This window comes from Achroia grisella, unplaced genomic scaffold, assembly GCF_030625045.1.
Source record: "Achroia grisella isolate CSIRO2021 unplaced genomic scaffold, CSIRO_AGI_Agris_v1 utg452, whole genome shotgun sequence".
Classification (NCBI taxonomy): domain Eukaryota; kingdom Metazoa; phylum Arthropoda; class Insecta; order Lepidoptera; family Pyralidae; genus Achroia; species Achroia grisella.
Genome location: NW_026712864.1, coordinates 1,774,949 through 1,795,604, shown reverse-complemented (window position 1 = coordinate 1,795,604; position 20,656 = coordinate 1,774,949). Strand labels below are relative to the sequence as shown.

Genomic DNA, 20,656 nt, shown 5'->3' with positions numbered 1-20,656 from the left:
CTTACTTTTATCAATTATTTCACACAGTATATAGTTCCCATTCCCATACAAACCTATTCTATAGCGCATAATGATAAATATTTTTTATCAAGTAATTTTGCACACGTATATGACCATTATTAAGTATAAAATAGTATATGTATTTGCATATGAAATATTACAGTTCTTCATAAGCATTTGTTATTACTAAATAATTGTTAATTACTCATCTCACCCCAATGAGTGAATTCTCGTGTACCAGACGCGACTTAAGTCTCTTATTGATTTAAAGTGATACAAATTATGTTGATTCTATCTCAAACTATATACGAAATAATTTTACCGAGTCTTCAGATGCCAATATAGCAAAAATTATCGCAAGTATTTAGAAGTCCTTCATAACTCAGTTTCGTCAACGCTATACGAAATGTGGTCGAAAGAAAGAATAGTTTTTAAATAAAATAGCAATTGATAAGATGGTATTTTCACTGAAAATCTAGAAAAAACTACATGCGAACCTGAACCTCCTACTTCGACAGAGAAAAGAGGAAGACCTTCTAAAACGTACGAAGACAGTTCGGACAAAGAAACGGACAAACAAGGCTTGCTTGATACCTGTGGACTTCATACTGAACTCATATGTACAGGGTTTAAGGGTTTCATCATTGATATTTTACGAGCATTGCCGGCAGAAAACTAGAATGAATTGAGCAATCTTAATGAACCGGCACATATAACAGCATATTCAAAACATTAAGCTCTTAGCATTTTCATAAAATTGGATCTGAACAAGGCACAGTACGAAAATATGAGGAGTTGTTTGATAGCAAAGAATTACTTATTGTTTCCATCATACAGGTTGATTTGTGAAGCTAAAGAATCGTACTATCCGCCAAAATTGTATTTTATTTTATTTTTATTGTAATGTATAGAAATTACTAAGGTTAAAGCAGAAATCATCTCTGTGGGTTTTGCACTGCAAATGGTACACATTTGCAGTGCAAAACCCACAGAGATGAACAATTTAGAAAAACTACAAAATAAACCTGTCGATGAAACTTCCTATCAATACGAGTATGGCCTTTGAACTTTGCATTCGTGGAACTTATTTTACATTTATCTTACAATCAATATACAAATCAATAAAAATGGTCTGCCACAACAACAGAAAATAAAGATTTAAAAAAGCAAAAGAAGGCTTATGTACAAAGAAGGTTCAGAGAAGAACTTGGATTAAATATAGATAAACCGAAGCAAGTTAGTGGCAACACTAATGACGGCAATACAGCCACAAGATTTTTCCAAAATTATCATTGTACATCAGAAATTACTAGTATATATGAGGAATTAATAAAACTGTTTTATGTTATGAAATGAAATGTGAACGTGTGATACGTTACTTTTCTGTCTTGCCTTTTGGGCAACTTTCAGAAGATGCTCAAGAGTCACGGAACAACGACTATAAACAGTTCAGGCTTCATCATGCAAGACAATGTTCGAGGGTAGCCTCTAACAAAGATGTTCTACACGCATTTTTATACACCTCTGACCCATACATAACAAGTTTAAGAAAACCTTCCAATTAAAAATATTTAGTACTTTTTGATGAAGAAAAGGAGCTCTTGAGTGACTTGTAAGCTATCTTTATAAGAATTTTGGTTTTTTACGCTGATACTTTTACTTATTTCTGTATAAACTTCTTAGGACATAAATGTAAGTCTACAAATTCTATATTTTTTGTATTCCTAAATTATTTATAACTATTAAAAATATTTTTTTACTCACAAAGCATACATTATTTAAAAGTATATATATTTAAGATTATCAGGAAAAAAAATCATGTACATATCTTTATTAATACAGAAGTTATAGATTTATGAGATGAAAATGAGTCAAAGTTCCCACTGTGCAGCGTGCCACTTTACCTTAGAGCTATATTCTCTGTCTTGGCATCAGTACGGTCATTCGCTTATTTGTCATCACCTCTTGTTACATACATGTAAACATCTATTGTAACACCCGTTGAGTGTTACGCTAATATATTGCTGTAATTTGTATCACAGTGTTCTATAATATTTCCATCATTCATTTGTTGTCGTGTCCAGCAAGATGAATAGGTATCGCTTTTTATTTATCTATGCCAGCTAGGCTAGTATTTTTGGTGGGATGATGTCATTTTTTGTCTACATCAGAGACAATTCAACAAATGTACGAAATCAAGAAATCCAATATTAGAAATCAATAAATAAGATGTTTTGGATATGTAGTCATTTTTTAAAGTGTAGTACTTTAAAAAATGACTACATAATGTAGAAACGTGAATAATCTAGAAATCACAATCTATTAAATAAATGTATTTTAATCACAACGTTAAGTTGATTGATTAGAAAACCCTTCACAAAAGGGTACATTCCCACCTAGGTGCCACCCACTTTTGTGAAGGGTTTTCTGTAAAGCACTTTAGTATAGATAAGATATACTGTTTTAACCTTACTAAATTTTTCATATAAAATTTTAAACTTGGTCGTTACGCTATGTCCATTGGGTTATTGTAAGAGATATTCCGAAAATTTGTTGCTTAAATAGTAAGAAATATTTGTTTAGTACCCATAATAGAAGTTCTGCTCAGCTTGGGACATGATGGCGCTTGTTCAGGGTTTTTATTATTATCAGTAACAGGTTTTATTTAGTACAATGAATGAGTTGTCTATCTACAGATATATGTCTCATGCCACACTAAAGCATTATATACTAATCTTAGTGATCATTCATCGTCATTTTTGGGTGTAAGCCCATCGGAGTTTCCACTATCTGATATAGTCTGAAGTCGAAGTGTCACGAGAATGATGGATATTCCATTGCATTTATTTATATAGATTTACTGTATTTATTTTAATGTATTTACAGTGATGCAACTTTTGCTTTTAAATAGTCCAGTTTAGTTGTACATTTTAATTTTAAGTATCAATCTATTTTAAAGACAAAAGCAAGGTTTTAGAGAGCACATGTGGGTATTAACGAGTGTCAAATAATTGAGAGCCGTATCCGGGGATTTTGTATTTTAATATATTTACTTTCTAGTCTAGCATTGTGTTCAATTTGTCGATGAATAAAGTGTAATATGCTTATTTGGAATGCATGCGGAATTTTAATATTTTTTTGAAGTGTAAATCAACTCTCCACATATTGGTTGGACAACTCAATGACACGGCTTCGGCTGGTTTATACTAGTTTCCGCTCGCAAACGCATGATTTACTTGGATATTTGCAGCTAGCAAATTGGTATGTCAGAAGCCAATTTGCGCGTCTTGTATACAAATTAAATAACGCCTGTCTTATTTATTCATTCTATTTTCATGACAGGCCTCTTACGGAGTAGACTGAGAGCACCAAGTGCCAACAACCTCAATAGTTACTTATATATCGTGCATTGTCTGTGTGTATAGTTCTGTATAGGAATCTTGAAATTCTACGTAAATAAATGTAATTATAATCAATTCTGTTTTGATTGGTAGCATAAACATTCTTAATTGTTAACAAAGTCTTAACAAGACATTGTAATTTTATAAAAGAAAATCTTTACTATCAAATAAATATAAAAAAATCTTTAGTTCTTTTATTGAAAAAGTATATGATACGTTTTTTACGAAAATTTGATGACTTGAAGTTCTAAAGTAGAACAGTACGAAACTATATAAAAATACTAAACTACGAACTTTATACGAATGACAACAGTTTCAAATGTTTATGAAGCCAACTGTACCCCACACCGTCTTGTAAACGAACGTAGCAGAATTCTAAATGAAGCTGTTATCATAATCCTTTTAATTATAGAAAACGTTCTAGAATATACAAATATAGATACGTTTTTGTAATAATCTCTTACAAACCAATTAACCTATTTCGTAACATTTTAATTAATAACTACCTAAATAATATTATGTAATAATGGACGATTATTGCTTTTTCTTATCATAAAAGATATTCAAATGGGCAGAGATGTAAGTAGATGATGACTGGTTCATTGATGACACAATAAAGCATTTGTGTTTTGTTTTGTGACAAATGTAGTATATCTTACCATACCTAACGTGGATATGAATAAGGCGTTAAATGAGTCTTGTACATTGACGTCACAAGAGGCGTGTTGGGCAATGTCCACACCTACACTTGCCAAAAGCTAAAATATAATAATATATTTTGAACTTTAGCATGGGAATAAACACCATACCACCGCCATAGCATGATACTATTGTTAGATCAACATAATTTGGTAAATTATAAAACTTGAAACAAAGATAAGGATGCCTTTTGTAGTATTTCTGATATGATTGCGTATACAGCGCGTTCCTTGAATTCCCGCCATATAATTCTGCTTACGTAAGGCACGTACGTACATTCCGTCTGTATTTGGTTGTGGTGGTGATTTTTTATATCGTGTTTATTACTTGCTAATACTGATAACAGCAGAAACTGCCCTTTTTGTAGTTCTAATGGACAGATGCCAAACTGCAAACACAAGTGTCCTACGATTATTTAAAAATAATAAATACTTGCGCAATTTTGTGCTTCATGTACATCATCACAAAACTTTAACATACGTACCTACAGCAAAACAGCCGTGTAACGTATAGCCATGCAGCCTAATAGCTGATTAGCAATATTTTCATAGCTATTTTTAAACACTAACTTATAATAATAATATATATAAAATAGTGTTAAAAAATGAAATGTAATGAAATATGACTACAATATTTAATAAAGCGAAGATTTATGAGACCTTCCTGATACGTCTAGTAAAATGTAAATTTATGAAAATGTTATTACTGTGGTTATGCCTTTAAAATAATAGTTAGCTATTTGTAGTCCCATCATGTCGCCATGCTATAAATATTTCTATAGTAAACAATTTGTCTTGTAATGACGAACAATGCAAATTTGTTGAGCGCACGAAAGTTCAATTTGACGTAGGAATAAAACACGCGACTTCCTCATTATCAATAACTAATTTATGATTTGTAAATGTCATGTTACGTCTGCACGGATTATCATTTTTTTGGTTATACAGCTAAAATTGTTGCAGTAATAATTTTTACCGAGGTATTCTATATGTCGTCTGCGTGCTCTTTCACCAATTTCAGTCGCCAAGCAGCTTACTTTATAAACTGGTCTTCAGTTGAAATGGGAGATATGAAATTATTGGTTATAACACCTGGCAATGCTGTGAATGTACTGCTGGCGTTACATGACGTTGTGATTTCGATGATGCTGTTCATGTTATCAATTATCACTTACCTGCCGATGGGTCGTTATTTGTTTGCCATTCCAATTACACAAAAAATCTATTGGTATATTAATGTTCTATACCTTAATAAATAAGAAATGTTTTAAATTATCACATTTGAAATCGCCCAGTGAATATAAAGATAAAGACAGTAGATGATTCCCCTGCGTATAGGTACCTACGATAGCGAGTTCTAAACAAGTTTTACAACATTAAATTTGGAATCCAAATCGAAATTATCAGGTGTTCAGATCGGATATTAAATAACGTCCTTGTATGTCCACACGATTTGTTTGGTTTCTGTAAACATTTGTAACTGGATTACGATATTTCCGATATCGACAGACAATACGACATGCTTTATCAATCAAGTATATCGCGCCATTCCGTATCATTCATTAAAACGTTTTTATCTGGAGATTTACGATAGCGTATACTATAGATACAAAGATATCTTTGTATCTACACTATTGATTTTGTAGTCTTGATAATAATTTGATATTATTTTAAAGTCTTAACCAGTTGTTCTTACTCGGTGTTTCATAGATCAGTGGTATAAAAAAATGTTGTCTTTGAAAATGTTTATACGTTATATATAGAATATACATTATATTTATAGAAGGAGCAATCCCTTAATGACTTATAATTAGGTACTGTATGTAATTCTCAACCAGTTTGTGGTTCACATCGTGACATAAATTTTGACAATTGACATCGCTAAAAGGTTAAGAATCACTGGTCTCTAGAACTAATATGAACGCTTTAATGTCTTGTGTATAAAATACCAATTAGATAACACCTATTATTACTACGCATAAAGAGGCCAAGAGGGATTTGGTTATATTAGCAGCTATAAAAGTTTTTATATAACATCTCGTCCTTGGTAAGAAAATAATAGCGACAACCTTGAATTCAATTTTCATTCAATATCCCGACTCGATTCAGTCTCCAATCAATATCAATGTGTTCATAAGTCAAGAGGTTTGTTTATTTGTATTCACATGAGGACGCCTGTATCGTTGCAACAATTTGATAATATTGGTTTTATTTATAGCTAACTGTGCCCGCGAATTCAGAGTAATAAATAGTTCGTAACTTTGTTTGTAATTTTATTGGAACAAAAAAAACACGAACATTCAAGTAAAGCTTACCGCAATACACTAAAAACCCATACAAATCGGATAAGCCGGTTGTGAGATTAGCGTAACAAAGGCACAGACTAGAGGACAAAAACAATTATTACTTTGGGTTCTGTTACGTTAACAAAGGTATAATTTATATTAGTAATAATATTAATAATAGTCGGGTATCAGTTACATATTTATTATTTCCATAGATAAGCCACTGGTAAAACAACACCTTGTAGTTGTGTGCGTCATCTTCTATATTTTGGAACGAATTGATTTGATCATCTTCTGCCTGGGTCAGCTTGAGTAACATGTAATGTATACCATGATTAGATATATCAGTTTTCTCAAATAAAATAGTAATTCTTTTTGTGAGTAGGATAAGGTCTACAAATGTATATATCATTTCCTTATTCAGACAATCTATCTCAGTTGAGGAATCGAAGCAGTTTCCTTAATTAGACGATTAAGCCCAAGGTTTAGCCTGCTAACAGTGAAGCATTCAATGCATAGCAACTGGCAATATGATTCTAAATTATTATATGTCACTGTAAACTGAGTGTACGGATACCTCAATGAGATATCTACTGTTATAATATATTATGTAACATTATCCATTCCAGTGTTACTGTTTTCTTATGACATCTTTATATAAGGTCGATTCTTTATGGGTTGGAAGTTTAATATAAAAATATCCAACTGTTTTACTGATAGAATTGCGTGACAGAGTAACGTTTACTTATTACCGACAAAGTCAAAGCAAATTTGTGTATAAGACAATTTAATAAAGTACTAAATCTTGATTCTGACTTAATGTTCTTGAGAACTAAATAATATCATGTAATGATATAAATATTCATTTTTTTAATAATGCATACAAGCCTCTATGAGGTCCTATAAAGACTACACAATTAGTCGAAAGTTTTTTTGAGAAGAAAATTTACTATAAATAATTATTTGGTCATATTACGCAAGCAATGTGTATATTACATTGCTTGCGGTTTTAATATGTTACAAATTATTTTCGTACATTATTTCATCGCCTGTTAAATGCCATTTTCAATCGGCACCTTGCGATTCAAATTTTTCTTTCACGATACAAATAGTCGGTCGACATCAGTTTTTTTATATTGCAATTTATTTTGATTTTATAGCTCGCAAAAAATAATAATTAAGTGGAAAATGTGTGTGACACTGGTCCATTGGCAAGCGTCTGAAAATAAAATCCAATGAGAATCGGTATCGTCTCGCAGACTGGTTCCAATGAAAATACTGAAGTAATTTTAAACAAACCACCAAGGCAAATCCCTTCGTTTCTAACACGACACGTGTAACTCACGCGGCGGCTGGTCGGGCTTCAGTGCGAAATAATAAAAAATAATTAATTGACAAATGGTATTCTAACAGAATACTGTGGATGAGTTATTAGTCTAGTCATGGAGATGCTGTCAAGGAGTGATAATTACATATAGTATTTGATATGTTTTCTCCGGCTTATTTAATTTCGTTTATTTGAATACACACTGCAAAAAAAATTATGTCGTTTCTACATTTTAAGCAGGAAGGAAATACATTAAAACTCTGTTATCCATTTATATACCTAGCTACTTAAACCCGCTATCTGTCCTAAGTTCGCACGGGTATACAATTAAACGCGTAAACCTTCCTATTGAATTACTCTATTGCTAAAATCTGCATTAAAAGCAGTTGCGTAGTTTAGAGATCTAAGCTTACCTATAGACATTGGAAGCATCTTCATTTTGTACTATATGAATCTCTATAAGTAACTACGCCTTTGTAATGAAAGCTCCTCAATTACTATTTGTGTATGCATTAACATGTCTGTATTTTAAATGCCAAATACATGTTGTTTGATTATTAATTTACTTATCTCTTACTCCGAGGAAGCACCTATTTGCTATTTTTTCCACTCATTAAATATTATTACTAGCTACTGTGGAACCATTTTCGCAAATTCATTTCCGCAATACGTCGTCACGTTTTTTTAGTAATTCATTCAGTAGGTAATACACGTACACAGCCTTATATTTGGCATCGTTATATATTTTATTTTATTTAACAATTTTCTATTTATTTGAGTTTTAATAAACACCTTGTGACATAGATTAAAAGGCTCACATACCTAGGAATGTACCTGTCATAAAATTTGAGCATCTATAATATCTTAATATATTCGATAGAGTAAGATAGCTAAATTTGCGTTTTTGCGTTTCGTGTTCTCATTTGTTGTTTTTTCAAATGGCAACCCTATATTTGCCGCATTCGCTTAGCTACTTCGCTTGTGACGTCATTCTTTATCCGGCGAAATAATTATAGTAATTGAACACATTTACATAAATGACCATTTGTCGTCATCGTCCTCGACAAAATAATAAAAATTCCCAATTAAGCCGGCTTACTCTGGCACGGCGTGTTTTTGGCGGCAATTCAATTTAACTAACACTAGGTTATTGTTCTAGAAGATTGTTATTTTTCCATGTGATTTCACGCACTGTCATTAGAGATGTTTTTTATTTAAACACCATGTTATTTTTTGTTGGTTCCTCTATTTTTGTTCACCATAATATGTCACTTATAAAATAGAAAAAACGTAGACATAACTACTAGTAACCTCGGACACACACTACATATATTGTCACGAATTCATTTTTCAATAGTTGTACTTTCCTATTTTATCTTTATTTAGATAAATAGGTAAAATAGGAAAGTAAAACAACTATAAAAAAACGAGAATATATTATTGTTAATGTCATGACTATTATATTTTTTTAAACAGAGTCATTTTTTTATAAAGATATATATAGAGTGTATATTGTTGTATTAAAATACAGTAATTGAGGAATATATTTCTATGTATAATATGTATGTATTTACAAAAAAAAAATATCTATGTATATGTATCAGTTATCTAGTACCCATAACACAAGCTCTAGCTAGCTTAACTCGGGTCTAGATGGCTCTGTGTGAATTGTCCTGAGATTATTATTATTATATTTAATATGTTACGAATATAGTGACATAGTTTCGTGTTTTTCTACAATGTCAATCAACAGCTAGATGAATAATAAATATGACGTTGGTCTATAAAAAGTATCTATTATACCACATATATCGCACAAAAAACCCTAATAATTTACTTACAAATTATTTCGGATTCAAATTAAGCCGCATACCGTATAAAGATACGAACTGATTAAATAAACCCTAGGTTTCTATTATTTGATGTACGTGTAGCCAATCATCTTGACACTAAACTTCAGCTAGAAATTTGTATTAAATTCAATATTTTGTGGAATTTGCAACGATGCTTTCATACAAAACCAGTTGTTTGTGACTGTTTTAAGCATGATGTCTTTGAGTGACAATATAAACTTGCCAGCAATTGTTTATGCAGTGAACCCATCACTCAGACAGGCTGACACTTCAAAGAAAATTCAAAAGCGCTCATGAAATTCTCTTGATTCGAGTATAGAAAACTTTATCTTAAAATAAATCTCTTGTTGCAGCTATTAAATTTCAAGAGAACCTCTTGAAGACTATGATACAGATTGAGAACACATTCTTCGAACTGGGTAGGACTTGTCAAAGGAACTGTCTCATAATATGTGACCGTGGAGCGATGGACGCCAGTGCATGTAAGTAATGAACAGATAATTCTCATGTTATAACTAATTCATCCATACATCCCTCGCACCTCTCGATATTCATCTCCATACACTGCACCTAAGTGGTCTAGGACGGTTTCAGAGGTGCTTCCAGCATACTTTATATTGTGGAATGAACTACCAAGGTTTTCTCGTGACACTTCATCATGGGGTTTTTAAAGGGTACGTTAAGGTTTCTTAAGGGGCGGCAACACCGTCATGTAGGTGTTGCCGCCCCTTAAGAAACCTTAACCTTAACCCTGGTATTTCAGGTATCCATAGGCTTATATAGGTAATCGTTTACCATCAGATGGGGCGTTTGCTAGTTTGCGTGCGTAAAGAAATAAAAGGATATCCGAGATAGGATACAGGCATAGTCAACTATCTACGTTGTAGTAAACGTAACATATGACGTTGTAATTGATAGCTTGATTTGTTTGGACATAATTGAGACCAACTAAATATAGGGTGAGCCTATCGTTGTATCTCGTATTAAATTGGTTCGATTACATTAATTTCTATCGTCGACATTATTTATTATAAAATTTATGAATTTATTGCCAACGTTTTCTTGTGTGCTTAGATCTGAACCTGTAAGTCGGAGCGGTACATAATGAATTAAACCCCACTCTATACACTTTTTATTTCTTTTATACGTCTATCTTCCCTATTAATTCTGTTGCCAAGCTTGCATCTTGGAAACTGTAAAATGTGTGGGCGCAAATCAAGATCTTCATCACACGAGGGCCGGAAGCGCGACTACATAATGAGTCGACGACGCTCGAGTGATGCTTTTAGTTTATTGCCTGTTATGTCACAAATGTTCTATCGTCTATGAGCTATATCGTAGATTATCATCAGGCGAACCGTATGCTCTTTATTACTTCAACTGATCAACCCAGCGAAGTCGCGATATTATCTAATAGTATAATCTAATGTTTTAGTACATATTTCGTAAGTATCTCTAAGGTGATGACGGATATCTTAGGACTATTTTTAATACTGTGTGTGTTAGATTATTTAAGGTACATATACATAACGTATATTATACAGGGTATATTATAATATCCCTATTTTTATTCTAATAAAATATTACTGACCGGTAACGTAGTATTTTTATAAGGCATTAATTTTTATAATTGGTAGTTGGTATTAGTAGTGGTAGTAGTTTTTGAGTTTATTCCTTAACATAGAAATCATACATCAATCAAATACACCTTTCTAAAAAACAAATACAGCTCAGTTGTCATCCAAGCCCGATAAAAAAGTCACATCGTTATCATTAATTTGTTACATTTTCAGTTATATCAAAGGAGAAGTGGGAAACAATGATGGCGGCAAACAACTGGAACAGCGTGGAACTTCGTGACAACAGATATAACCATATTGTTCATATGGTGTCAGCAGCCAACGGCGCTGAAGACTTCTATTCCACTGAAGTAAGTGTCGCGCACTTGTTTTTAAATATATTCGTGGCTCGAAAATTTATTATCTTTACAATTTCCGTACCTCTATTGTCATGTTGAAGAAACACCTATTTATATTTAATACCAACATAATTCTATTTTCCGTGAATAGAATTATGTGGTACAGTACTTAATGTACATCGAGAAAAACCCAAAGCAATGCAATGCATATACATATAAAATACTCGATCGCGATATAAAAAGTATTTGTATCATTATTATTACTGTATTACTGTATTGTATTTTTCCTATTGACTATATCTTACAAACAATACAAAAGTACGTTTTTCCGTTACGTATGTTTAGAAACTGCGAATTTTCTAATCAACCCGAGTATCAGACAATGTTGATTAATGTATTAAATAATATCAAACACTATCCTCTAATTTATTGTTAGATTAAAATTATCATGTCTACAATAACAAAACACGATACTGTTATAAAGACATGTCATAATAACAAAACATGTGAATTTTGATAACGCGTTAATCATTATGTAACATTAATTAAATATTATATAAAATGGCACATATGATAAGAAAAAACCCGATCAGATTGTTTCAGTAATTGATGAAAATCTAGATTGATAATTTAAAAAATATTGCGTGTAGTTGCAATCATCATTCTGCATCAATCATCGCTTATTATAAATATAATTTTCATTTACAAGATTTTATCATTCAGTCGTATGTAATTGAATTCTAACTGAACCACGCCTGGACAGACAAGACTTAGGACACACTAAGAATTATCTAATCTCAAATATATAATTTTATTTCCCATATAATTACAGTTTTTTAAGAATATTTCAAATAATAATATATTTAATTTTGCTCCTCGTGTGACTACATATTGCTCCATGGTTTTCTATTCCTCATTTTATTTTTTGCTACATCTTTGATATCGTCGTACTATATTTTCCATGCATCTATCTTTGCCTGCCTACTCTCCTTTTACATGTCGGTTCTAATTATTTTCTTATTTTGTCATATCTCCGAGTTACTTCGTAACAAATCGTTTTTTAATCCCTCAGTGCATTCGCTGTGTAAATACGATTGGAGGATTATAGATTTCTCGGTATAGTTGTTAGTTTTAATAAATTCTATACTTAAATATGTACAATGTAAAAAAAATGTACAAATGTAATTATAAAAGAAATTTGTCATGTTGCCAGAATCTAGCTTGTTTGTATAGATAATTAATGTGAAATGCAGCTAAATACGCTTTCTATGCCACTAGGTCTCCCATTTAATTTATGTAACGACTACAGTTTGCGATTATTAAATGACAATTACGATGTAGAAAGCAATTAATTTTGATTTAAGTACATTTAAAATTATCACATACTATTCTAATTGAGAGGGTGGTAAGCTCGGCCTCAGCTACATTTGTTTCTATTTTTTTTTTTAAATAATATCTTTCGCTTCTTTTGTGGCGATATCCTTTTGGCTTGTTTTATTATTATGATCCTGTGTATGTATTCCTAAGTTTGTTTTCGTTTGATTCTATTATACCGAGCGAAATATAGGCGCGTCTAATGAAGCGATGAGTTCATTAATGTCAATGATTTTGACTTACCCCATTTAGGATAATAGTCGTGTAAATATATTTAACTTATTATTATACTATTAGGAAACTAATATATTGCTCTGACCTCCATCGAACAAAGGCTAGGGAATTCTACTCACGTATCATAATCAACGCATTTGACGTATCAAATTATTTACTAGAATTCCCACGGGAATGGAAGGTAACGTCGAGAATACCTTGTGAAATTGATAGTGTTTTTAATAAAAAATAAACTTTGTAGCCTACCAATACAAAGTAGCATTACAACTTAAACATAATAGAGCTTTCTACCTGGGCATAAAACACGTGCTTGCTTATTTCTTCAAACGTGTATAAAAAACGTGATCTATCTAATGCATTCCAACTCAATTGCAGAACCACGTGTCTGTTTAAGTACTTTACTACAATGTAACGGTCGTAGGATTCTGGTATAAAATCTGAATAATTTTAGTTTACATTTCATAGTAGTAACTAGAGGACTTGGCACTTGAAACAGAATCAATAAACTAACAGCCCCAAATCTATTCTTGCTTGTTTAATTTAAACTAATGTTTATTTAAAGAATGAAAAAAATAAACTTCTCGTAAAATTATAGATAACTTCTAACGTAATCGTAGCGTAAACTTGTTACATTTTATTATTGTATACTCAATAGCTTAAAGTCAATAAAAATAAACAATTTATGATAAAATAATTTGTATTTAAAAATATTCCATTTAATTATATCTTTATAACAAATTATTATACTAGATTTGCAATCAAAACTAGATATGACGTGCTAATTTGGTTATCATTGTTGAATTCAAAGAAAGGATTATTTTGAAATCAAAAACAATAAATTTAACAATTGAGTGCTAATTATAATTTGTATATCTGTAGAATTATTGTGCTTTGTGTTATAAATACTATGTACCTACTGTGTTATAAACAATTACGTCGAAGCGCTATCATGGTGGAAAAGTTACAATGACGAATCATGTAGGTTATTATTGCTACCATATCCAAGAGATATATATAATGTATTATTACCAAGAAGTTGCCGATTTTTAAGCAATTTTGTATACTAATAGATGATAATCTATTATATAATTATAAGGATATAATAATTATAAGAGGCTCTTCATATATCTCCTTTATTTTTCACTTATAGGATCACGCATGCCGTTCAGAAGGTGTTGAATTAGCCCGGGAGTTAGACTACAACGCGGCCGCGGCATGGATCGGCCACCCCTACTTCGACGTAATCGATAACTCCACAGATTTTGATAAGAAAATGAACCGACTCATTGCCTGCGTTTGCCAGAAAATTGGTATTGACACCGGTGACAGGCTCAACGTGAACTCGAAGAAACGCAAGTTCCTTGTCAAATCGCCTATCCCTGTTGACACGGAGTTCCCGCCATTTCAAGACTTCGACGTCGTACACAATTACTTGCAGAGCGATTTGCGTAAAGCCCAAGTCAGGCTCCGCAAACGCGGGCAGAAAGGCCACTGGTCATACATTCATACTTTAAGAAAATTCCATCCCACGAACGGCCAGTCAGTCGAAGTAAGAACACAATTGACACATCGAGATTATCTCAATATGCTGCCGCAGCGTGACGACGCACACTTCACAATATTCAAGAAGCGGCGTTGTTTTATCTACAACAACCAGTACTACCAGTTGGATATATATAGGCAACCCACACATCCTAGGTGATTATTTGGTTTTAAGAACTATTTATATGGAGATGGAACTTGCTACTTTATTCAAATAAGAGTGATTACGCGTAACAAAACTGAATTGAAACTACTTATTATTTATACGCTGATGCACTTTCGCGAAATAGACAATCAGACACTAATTGCAAATTCAAACTTTTCTAACATATTTAATTGTTCTTTTAAAAGTATAATCAATTTATATATTATGTACATTAATATATATTTCATTTCCTTATAAAATTAAGTTTTATTGATTACTGTAAATTAGCTCAGACTTATTCAGCCAATTTTAAAAATATTCTCAAGAATCAACTGAATTTTGCATGATAACTTAATATTTGGTAACACTATGTGTGTTTAATCAATTTTGGTCTAATAAAACATTTCAGGTGCCGAGGTCTGGTATTGCTGGAAACGTACAGCGCCACGTACGATCAGGATACCCTGATACAGTCTTTGCCAAAATTCCTGACGATTGAGAAAGAAGTCACAGGTGATCCAGCCTATTCTATGTACAACTTGTCCTTGAAAGAAGATTGGAAGACGTCAAAAAAGTATTATGCCGGCACCGACAGTAACGGTAAGCTTTACTGTGTCTTTGCGTATGATTACGCTTGGTTATTATAAAATTCATATAAAAATAGTGTTGTTCTTTCTCTTTTAGTTACTTACTAAACTATGAGATCTTATTTGTTTTAAATCACTATTGTGCTGTCTTCATGTAACAAATTCAAATACCCTCTTTCTGCATGTAAAATTTATTACGATGTTGACACGGACGTAATTGTGTATGATAGTCTAGTTTAGGCACCTAGTTTGTGTAGTTTTTTATTTATTAAATAGATTTTGTCCTGCTCATTATGTGTATATTTAGATTTGGATGTTCTACCACTCTATGTGTATGTCCCGCACTGTAGTCTCCTTTGTCAGCTAATTGTAGTTTATCGGGAATTTATGGAATATTAAAATAAACATAATTTTCCAGATTCGAAACCTGTTAAGCTTGGACATAAGTACTCTGAATTGCTTTCTACCGATGATTCCACTAATACGGACTAACATTGTTCAAGATATATAAATTTATTTTTTATAATGAACATTCCTATTTAGTATTTAACCAGGACTAACAACACAATTACGTCAATGTCGTCTGAACTGTAGTGTGTGGGGTTAAACGAGGTTTTTTGGTTTATCAGGGCGTTCTAAGTGGTCGATGAATGGGCATAGTGATAGTAAACCTGATCACCGCTGTAAGGTGAATGGCGTCTCGGACGAGAAAGTGAACGGACATTCGGAAAAAGTCAACGGATACGGGTCAAGAAAAACCGGGGGTTATCCTAATGTCAACGGACACCGCGACACGAACGGCCACGGGCACGTTAACGGTGCTAACATCACCAATGGCAAGCCACATGGGGTGGAGCTACAAAACTTCCAAAGTAACCACAGAATAGAAGATCTCGGAACACCAAAGATAGCCAAGGTTGCTGTTAAGACATAAAAAACAACTGATTGGTACTATTTAGATATAAATATTCCACTTGTAATATCAATAATGTTCACATTTCTATGCTCATATTAATATTAAAAATTAAAATGAATAAACAGACTATGTCATAGGATTGTACTTCGTAACACTCGATCTCTGCCTGTCCAGATGAATTATACAATATATTGTATTTATTATATTCACATCATTGTAAAATTGCAAATGATATATATTTTTATAGCAATTGTGACATAATAATATATAGAACATATTAATGGACTAATTTATTATGACTTACATTAATATTTATTGGACTAACAAAATATTACAAAAATGTATAAAATAGTTAAATATTGTTTGTGCCTTCACACAGTAATGTATGTTTGAAAACTGAATTATTATATATTCAGTACATGTAACACTTTACACCAAGGGTTAGTACTTAATAAAATTGGAATACTTAATGGAATTTACATTTACAGTATGTTCTGTATTAACATAATTTTATCATATAATAATGAGGATGCACTTTCAAGATTTGTTAAACACAAATGAATTGGATATTTATACATTAAATTATTTGATGTTATTTTTATATAAACTGCATTGTTTGTGACGTTCAACTTCAAAGTTATCATTTAGATAACGATATATTTTAACCGTGACTATATTGTTTTCACTAACAAAACCGTAATTTACCTGTAAGATAGGAAAATACACCACTATAAATTCTTTAAAAAAGTAGTGGAGTGGTGGTTTTTAAAATAAAATGTTCTTGATGTCGTGTCACGTGTCGCCGTAGAATTTAATTAATTTTAGGGTCCTATTGTAAACAAGTCTTGTAAGCTTGAGCAATGGTTACCCTATTTATTTACAGTACATTTTAGTGGCCTTTTAGTGTCGAATTTTGTGTGCTAAGAAATATATTTTTGATTAAAAATATAGAATTTAATGTGCACATTGATGTTGTTGCAATATTCATAATTTGTTGTGTTAAAAGTAAATTTTATTGTACTTATGTGAATTACATATGTTTATGTAAAAATGTACTTTGCAAAGTATTCAAACATTGCTAGCTAATGACACTTAACGGAAGCTAATTCTGTACATATTATTTGCTTTTGGCAAAAGTCCACGGTAACATTATTTATGGCTGTGTACTATTAACTGAGCTATTAAGAACTATTTATCTATCACCTAAGCATATTGTAACACTGAAAATGCCAAATTACTATTTTTAAGGCTAATTGCACCGAAAAGACAAGAGAGATATTTTTTTAAATGAGTAATATCGTTTTATTTTTCATCAGGCATCAAATAACAGATGCTCTAATTGTAAACCACGTGATATTTATTTTTTTCTGGTAACTTGTGAAATATTTAAACTTCTAAGTACCTAATATGTAGGCGCTTATTGGAAATGTATGTAAAAATTTGGAAGTACCTAAGTGTCTCTCGGCATTCTTTCTAATAAAGAAAAATGCATCAACAGAACTAGTGTTTTTGTTATTACAAAATACGCGTGTATTCGCGCAAACCAAAGGCTCTACCTATAGTGAACTTTTATCCTATAATTTAGCAATGCAGAAAAAGTAGATGCTTCTTCTGCGTGGATAGTTGGGTACCTCTGTCTCGCCTATCTTATCCACTAAACAATTTGCTTTGTAAACTGTTCCGGTTGAAGTAAATACCCTATAATTTCATAATATAGGGTAGTACAGAGTACAGAGGTATAACAGTTATCAGGATATGATATGATTAGTCGTCAGAAGTGTTAGTAAACACATTATGCGTATATACCACGCGGTTGTGTCCATAAAACTGTTCATGTATGTAGTAGTTGGCATATCTGTTAAATATAAAAAACAGAATAACCTTTGGATATTCACCCCAAACAAAGCAATAAGTCAATATTGGTGACAGTTTAAATTAAATGTGCAAGGAGCGTCACATTGTACTTTGTGGTATCCATGATTCAGGTATATAGTTAACAGTTACATGTCCATAAAACATTATAGGTGGTGTATGTTATAGTTATATAATTTTTTATTTTTATTCCTTTGTCAAAGTCCCATTTTCCCGTTTTTGCAACATAACATCATTTTAGCATCAGCATTGGTGTTAGAATGATATTATCCAACAAGAATTTTCAGAACCTGGTTAGTAATGCCAGATAGCCAAAATCAATCTCAACAATTCATGTAATAGATGGCGACATATAGATGATTTATTGTTTTCGTTTGATCATCATCAAGAAATGATGATCTATAAATGGTCATACGAACAAAGTGTGCTAAGAGTGGTAGTAAATAAAGTCAACAAATCTAACTGGTATTATTTTCAATTTCTTATGAAATGCTGATAATTAATGTTTATCTTAAAGTAAAAAAAATATAAGATATTCATTTATTTTTTATTGGAATCTTTGGTTTTCTGATCCTTATACATTTTCATAACTTTCTTTCCTGGGACTAAGGTCTGACTCAAGCCTGGTCGTTTTAATTTTTTTTTCTCTGTAGTTCCTTCCCAAACTGCATCATCAGTGGGAGATATCATGTCCGTTGATATTTGGGGTGGTGGGGTAGATGTCATTGTGCCTGCTCCCTCGCATACAACTGATTTGAGTTTCTGTAAATAGTAACACATTGAATTTAAAAAATTAAATAATATGAAGATGCAGAAAACACATCAACCGCAATATTATTAGGTATTGTAAATTACAATCAAATCTAAACATAATAATAATTGCAATCTAATTTATATGAATATAAATGGAAAAATAAAATGATTTTAACAACAATGTTACCACAATACCTGTTTCTCGATTTCTAATTCTTCTGCAGTCTTCTGAATATCAGAATCATGGGCATATTTACAATTGTGACCAAATCGACACCTTCCTTTCCTGTAGTTCCAACAGATTTTCTTCCCATTTATCATCTGTGTATTGTCTTTACCTGGAACCTTACAGTCATTGCCTATGTACTTGACGATTTTATGTTAAATTTGATACCTGTATTGTTTACATATAGCATTACTACAATTATTGTATTTGCTAAATTGGTCAACATAATTATAATAATGGTTTAAAATTATAGACAAAATGTTATAAACATTTTGTCTATAAGTCCTAAAATATTAACTTCAATATTTTAGGATTTGGGACAACTTTACAATTTATGTATAATTAATTGCTCAGCAAACTAAACACTAATTATAGTATATTAGTTGTGTTATACATGTTGCCCGCAACAAATACATAGGGTTGGGCAGAGCAATAAAAGAATTTAAGTTCTTTAAACTGCCAAGTAATCGCATTACTTATAATGTTTTATACAACAGTGCAATATCTGTATCCAGAAATAAAATTATTGACCAAGAGATAATAAGAGCCGAGTTTGTCAGTTCATCTTAGCTTGAAAGCACTCAGAACTCATGCTAGATTTTAGTTATCAAGAGTCTGTAATAGATATTTTGATTTCATTGGAACCTTATGAATATTTTTAATAAATTAATTAAGTTGCAGCTAATATAGATCATAAACAAGTCAATATCAATTCAACTTTACCATTTTAACATGTTTCTCTAAAATAGCGGCCTTAGCTAATTCTGCTTCAACAAATGGATTGGAAAATACGGAAGTTTGTAAACTGCTCTCTCCAAGAGCTGGTTTAGGTAATTTGGGTTTTGTACTCTCCTGACATCTGTAAGTATAATATACAAATATTACAATACTATTCTATTCCACATTTATCCAGTTATTTTGCAGACGAATTGGCAATATGTATGAAAAGAAAAACCAATATATAATCTTTCAATACTTGCTTGTCTGTATCTTCTTGTGCATCTTCTGAATCACTGGAGGACGACGTACCGTAATCCAACAGTGCATTCATTTTATAGTAATATCCAAAAGATTTCGATAAAAAGATATTGTTTTTACAAGTTATTTAATTATACTGAAACCAAATTGAACATATAGATAAAATCAATATTAAAAAATTCGATATTCTACAATCAATACCATAAACAACCACAAAATATGACAAGTATTGACAAAAGTATTTTTTTTGTTTATATTTTACGGCTGTGGACTCAAGGTACACACAAAATGGACAATGTTGCCAGATAAGTAACTGCATCCTCCCCAAATTTTCGGATTGGTGATACTCATTTTTGAGATAGCTTTTTCCACACCTCTTATCCGGAAAGGTTGTATTCTTATTTTTAATAAGGTATTGAAAACATGCCCCATACCTACAATGGCAAGTTATATTCTACACGTGCATATTCTGCAAATTATCCGATATTGTAAAAAAATCTGGCTTCAGTGGATACAATATTGCCAATTACCGTCTTGCTTCCCTTTT

General features: G+C 31.7%; 2 protein-coding genes across 2 annotated transcripts in view; one reads left to right on the top strand and one right to left on the bottom strand.

The window, feature by feature from the left end:
• Positions 1–17,780, top strand: part of LOC131845085 (TRPL translocation defect protein 14-like) — a 28,240-nt gene extending 10,460 nt beyond the window's left edge. Inside the window, exons 5-9 of the mRNA XM_059194107.1 lie at positions 9,918–10,046; positions 11,358–11,494; positions 14,241–14,788; positions 15,187–15,377; positions 15,994–17,780. Coding sequence (XP_059050090.1) covers positions 9,918–10,046; positions 11,358–11,494; positions 14,241–14,788; positions 15,187–15,377; positions 15,994–16,298 — 1,310 coding nt within the window. The 3' untranslated portion in view covers positions 16,299–17,780. The remainder of the gene's footprint in view (positions 1–9,917; positions 10,047–11,357; positions 11,495–14,240; positions 14,789–15,186; positions 15,378–15,993) is intronic.
• Positions 17,781–18,692: 912 nt separating this feature from the next.
• LOC131845137 (uncharacterized) lies at positions 18,693–20,182 on the bottom strand. Its single transcript, XM_059194175.1, has 4 exons — positions 20,112–20,182; positions 19,855–19,990; positions 19,101–19,250; positions 18,693–18,914 (listed from the first exon to the last, which is right to left on the bottom strand). Exons 1-4 carry the CDS (start codon positions 20,180–20,182, stop codon positions 18,693–18,695), a joined length of 579 nt encoding a protein of 192 aa, XP_059050158.1.
• Between the last annotated feature and the right edge of the window lie 474 nt (positions 20,183–20,656).

Coding starts and splice junctions, on each gene's coding strand:
- LOC131845137 (XM_059194175.1), bottom strand. CDS start 20,182: ATGAATGCACTGTTGGATTACGGTACGTCGTCCTCCAGTGATTCAGAA. Junction 19,251..19,854: donor TAGAGAAACATGTTAAAATG/GTAAAGTTGAAT, acceptor AATGACTGTAAG/GTTCCAGGTAAAGACAATAC. Junction 18,915..19,100: donor AATTAGAAATCGAGAAACAG/GTATTGTGGTAA, acceptor TACTATTTACAG/AAACTCAAATCAGTTGTATG.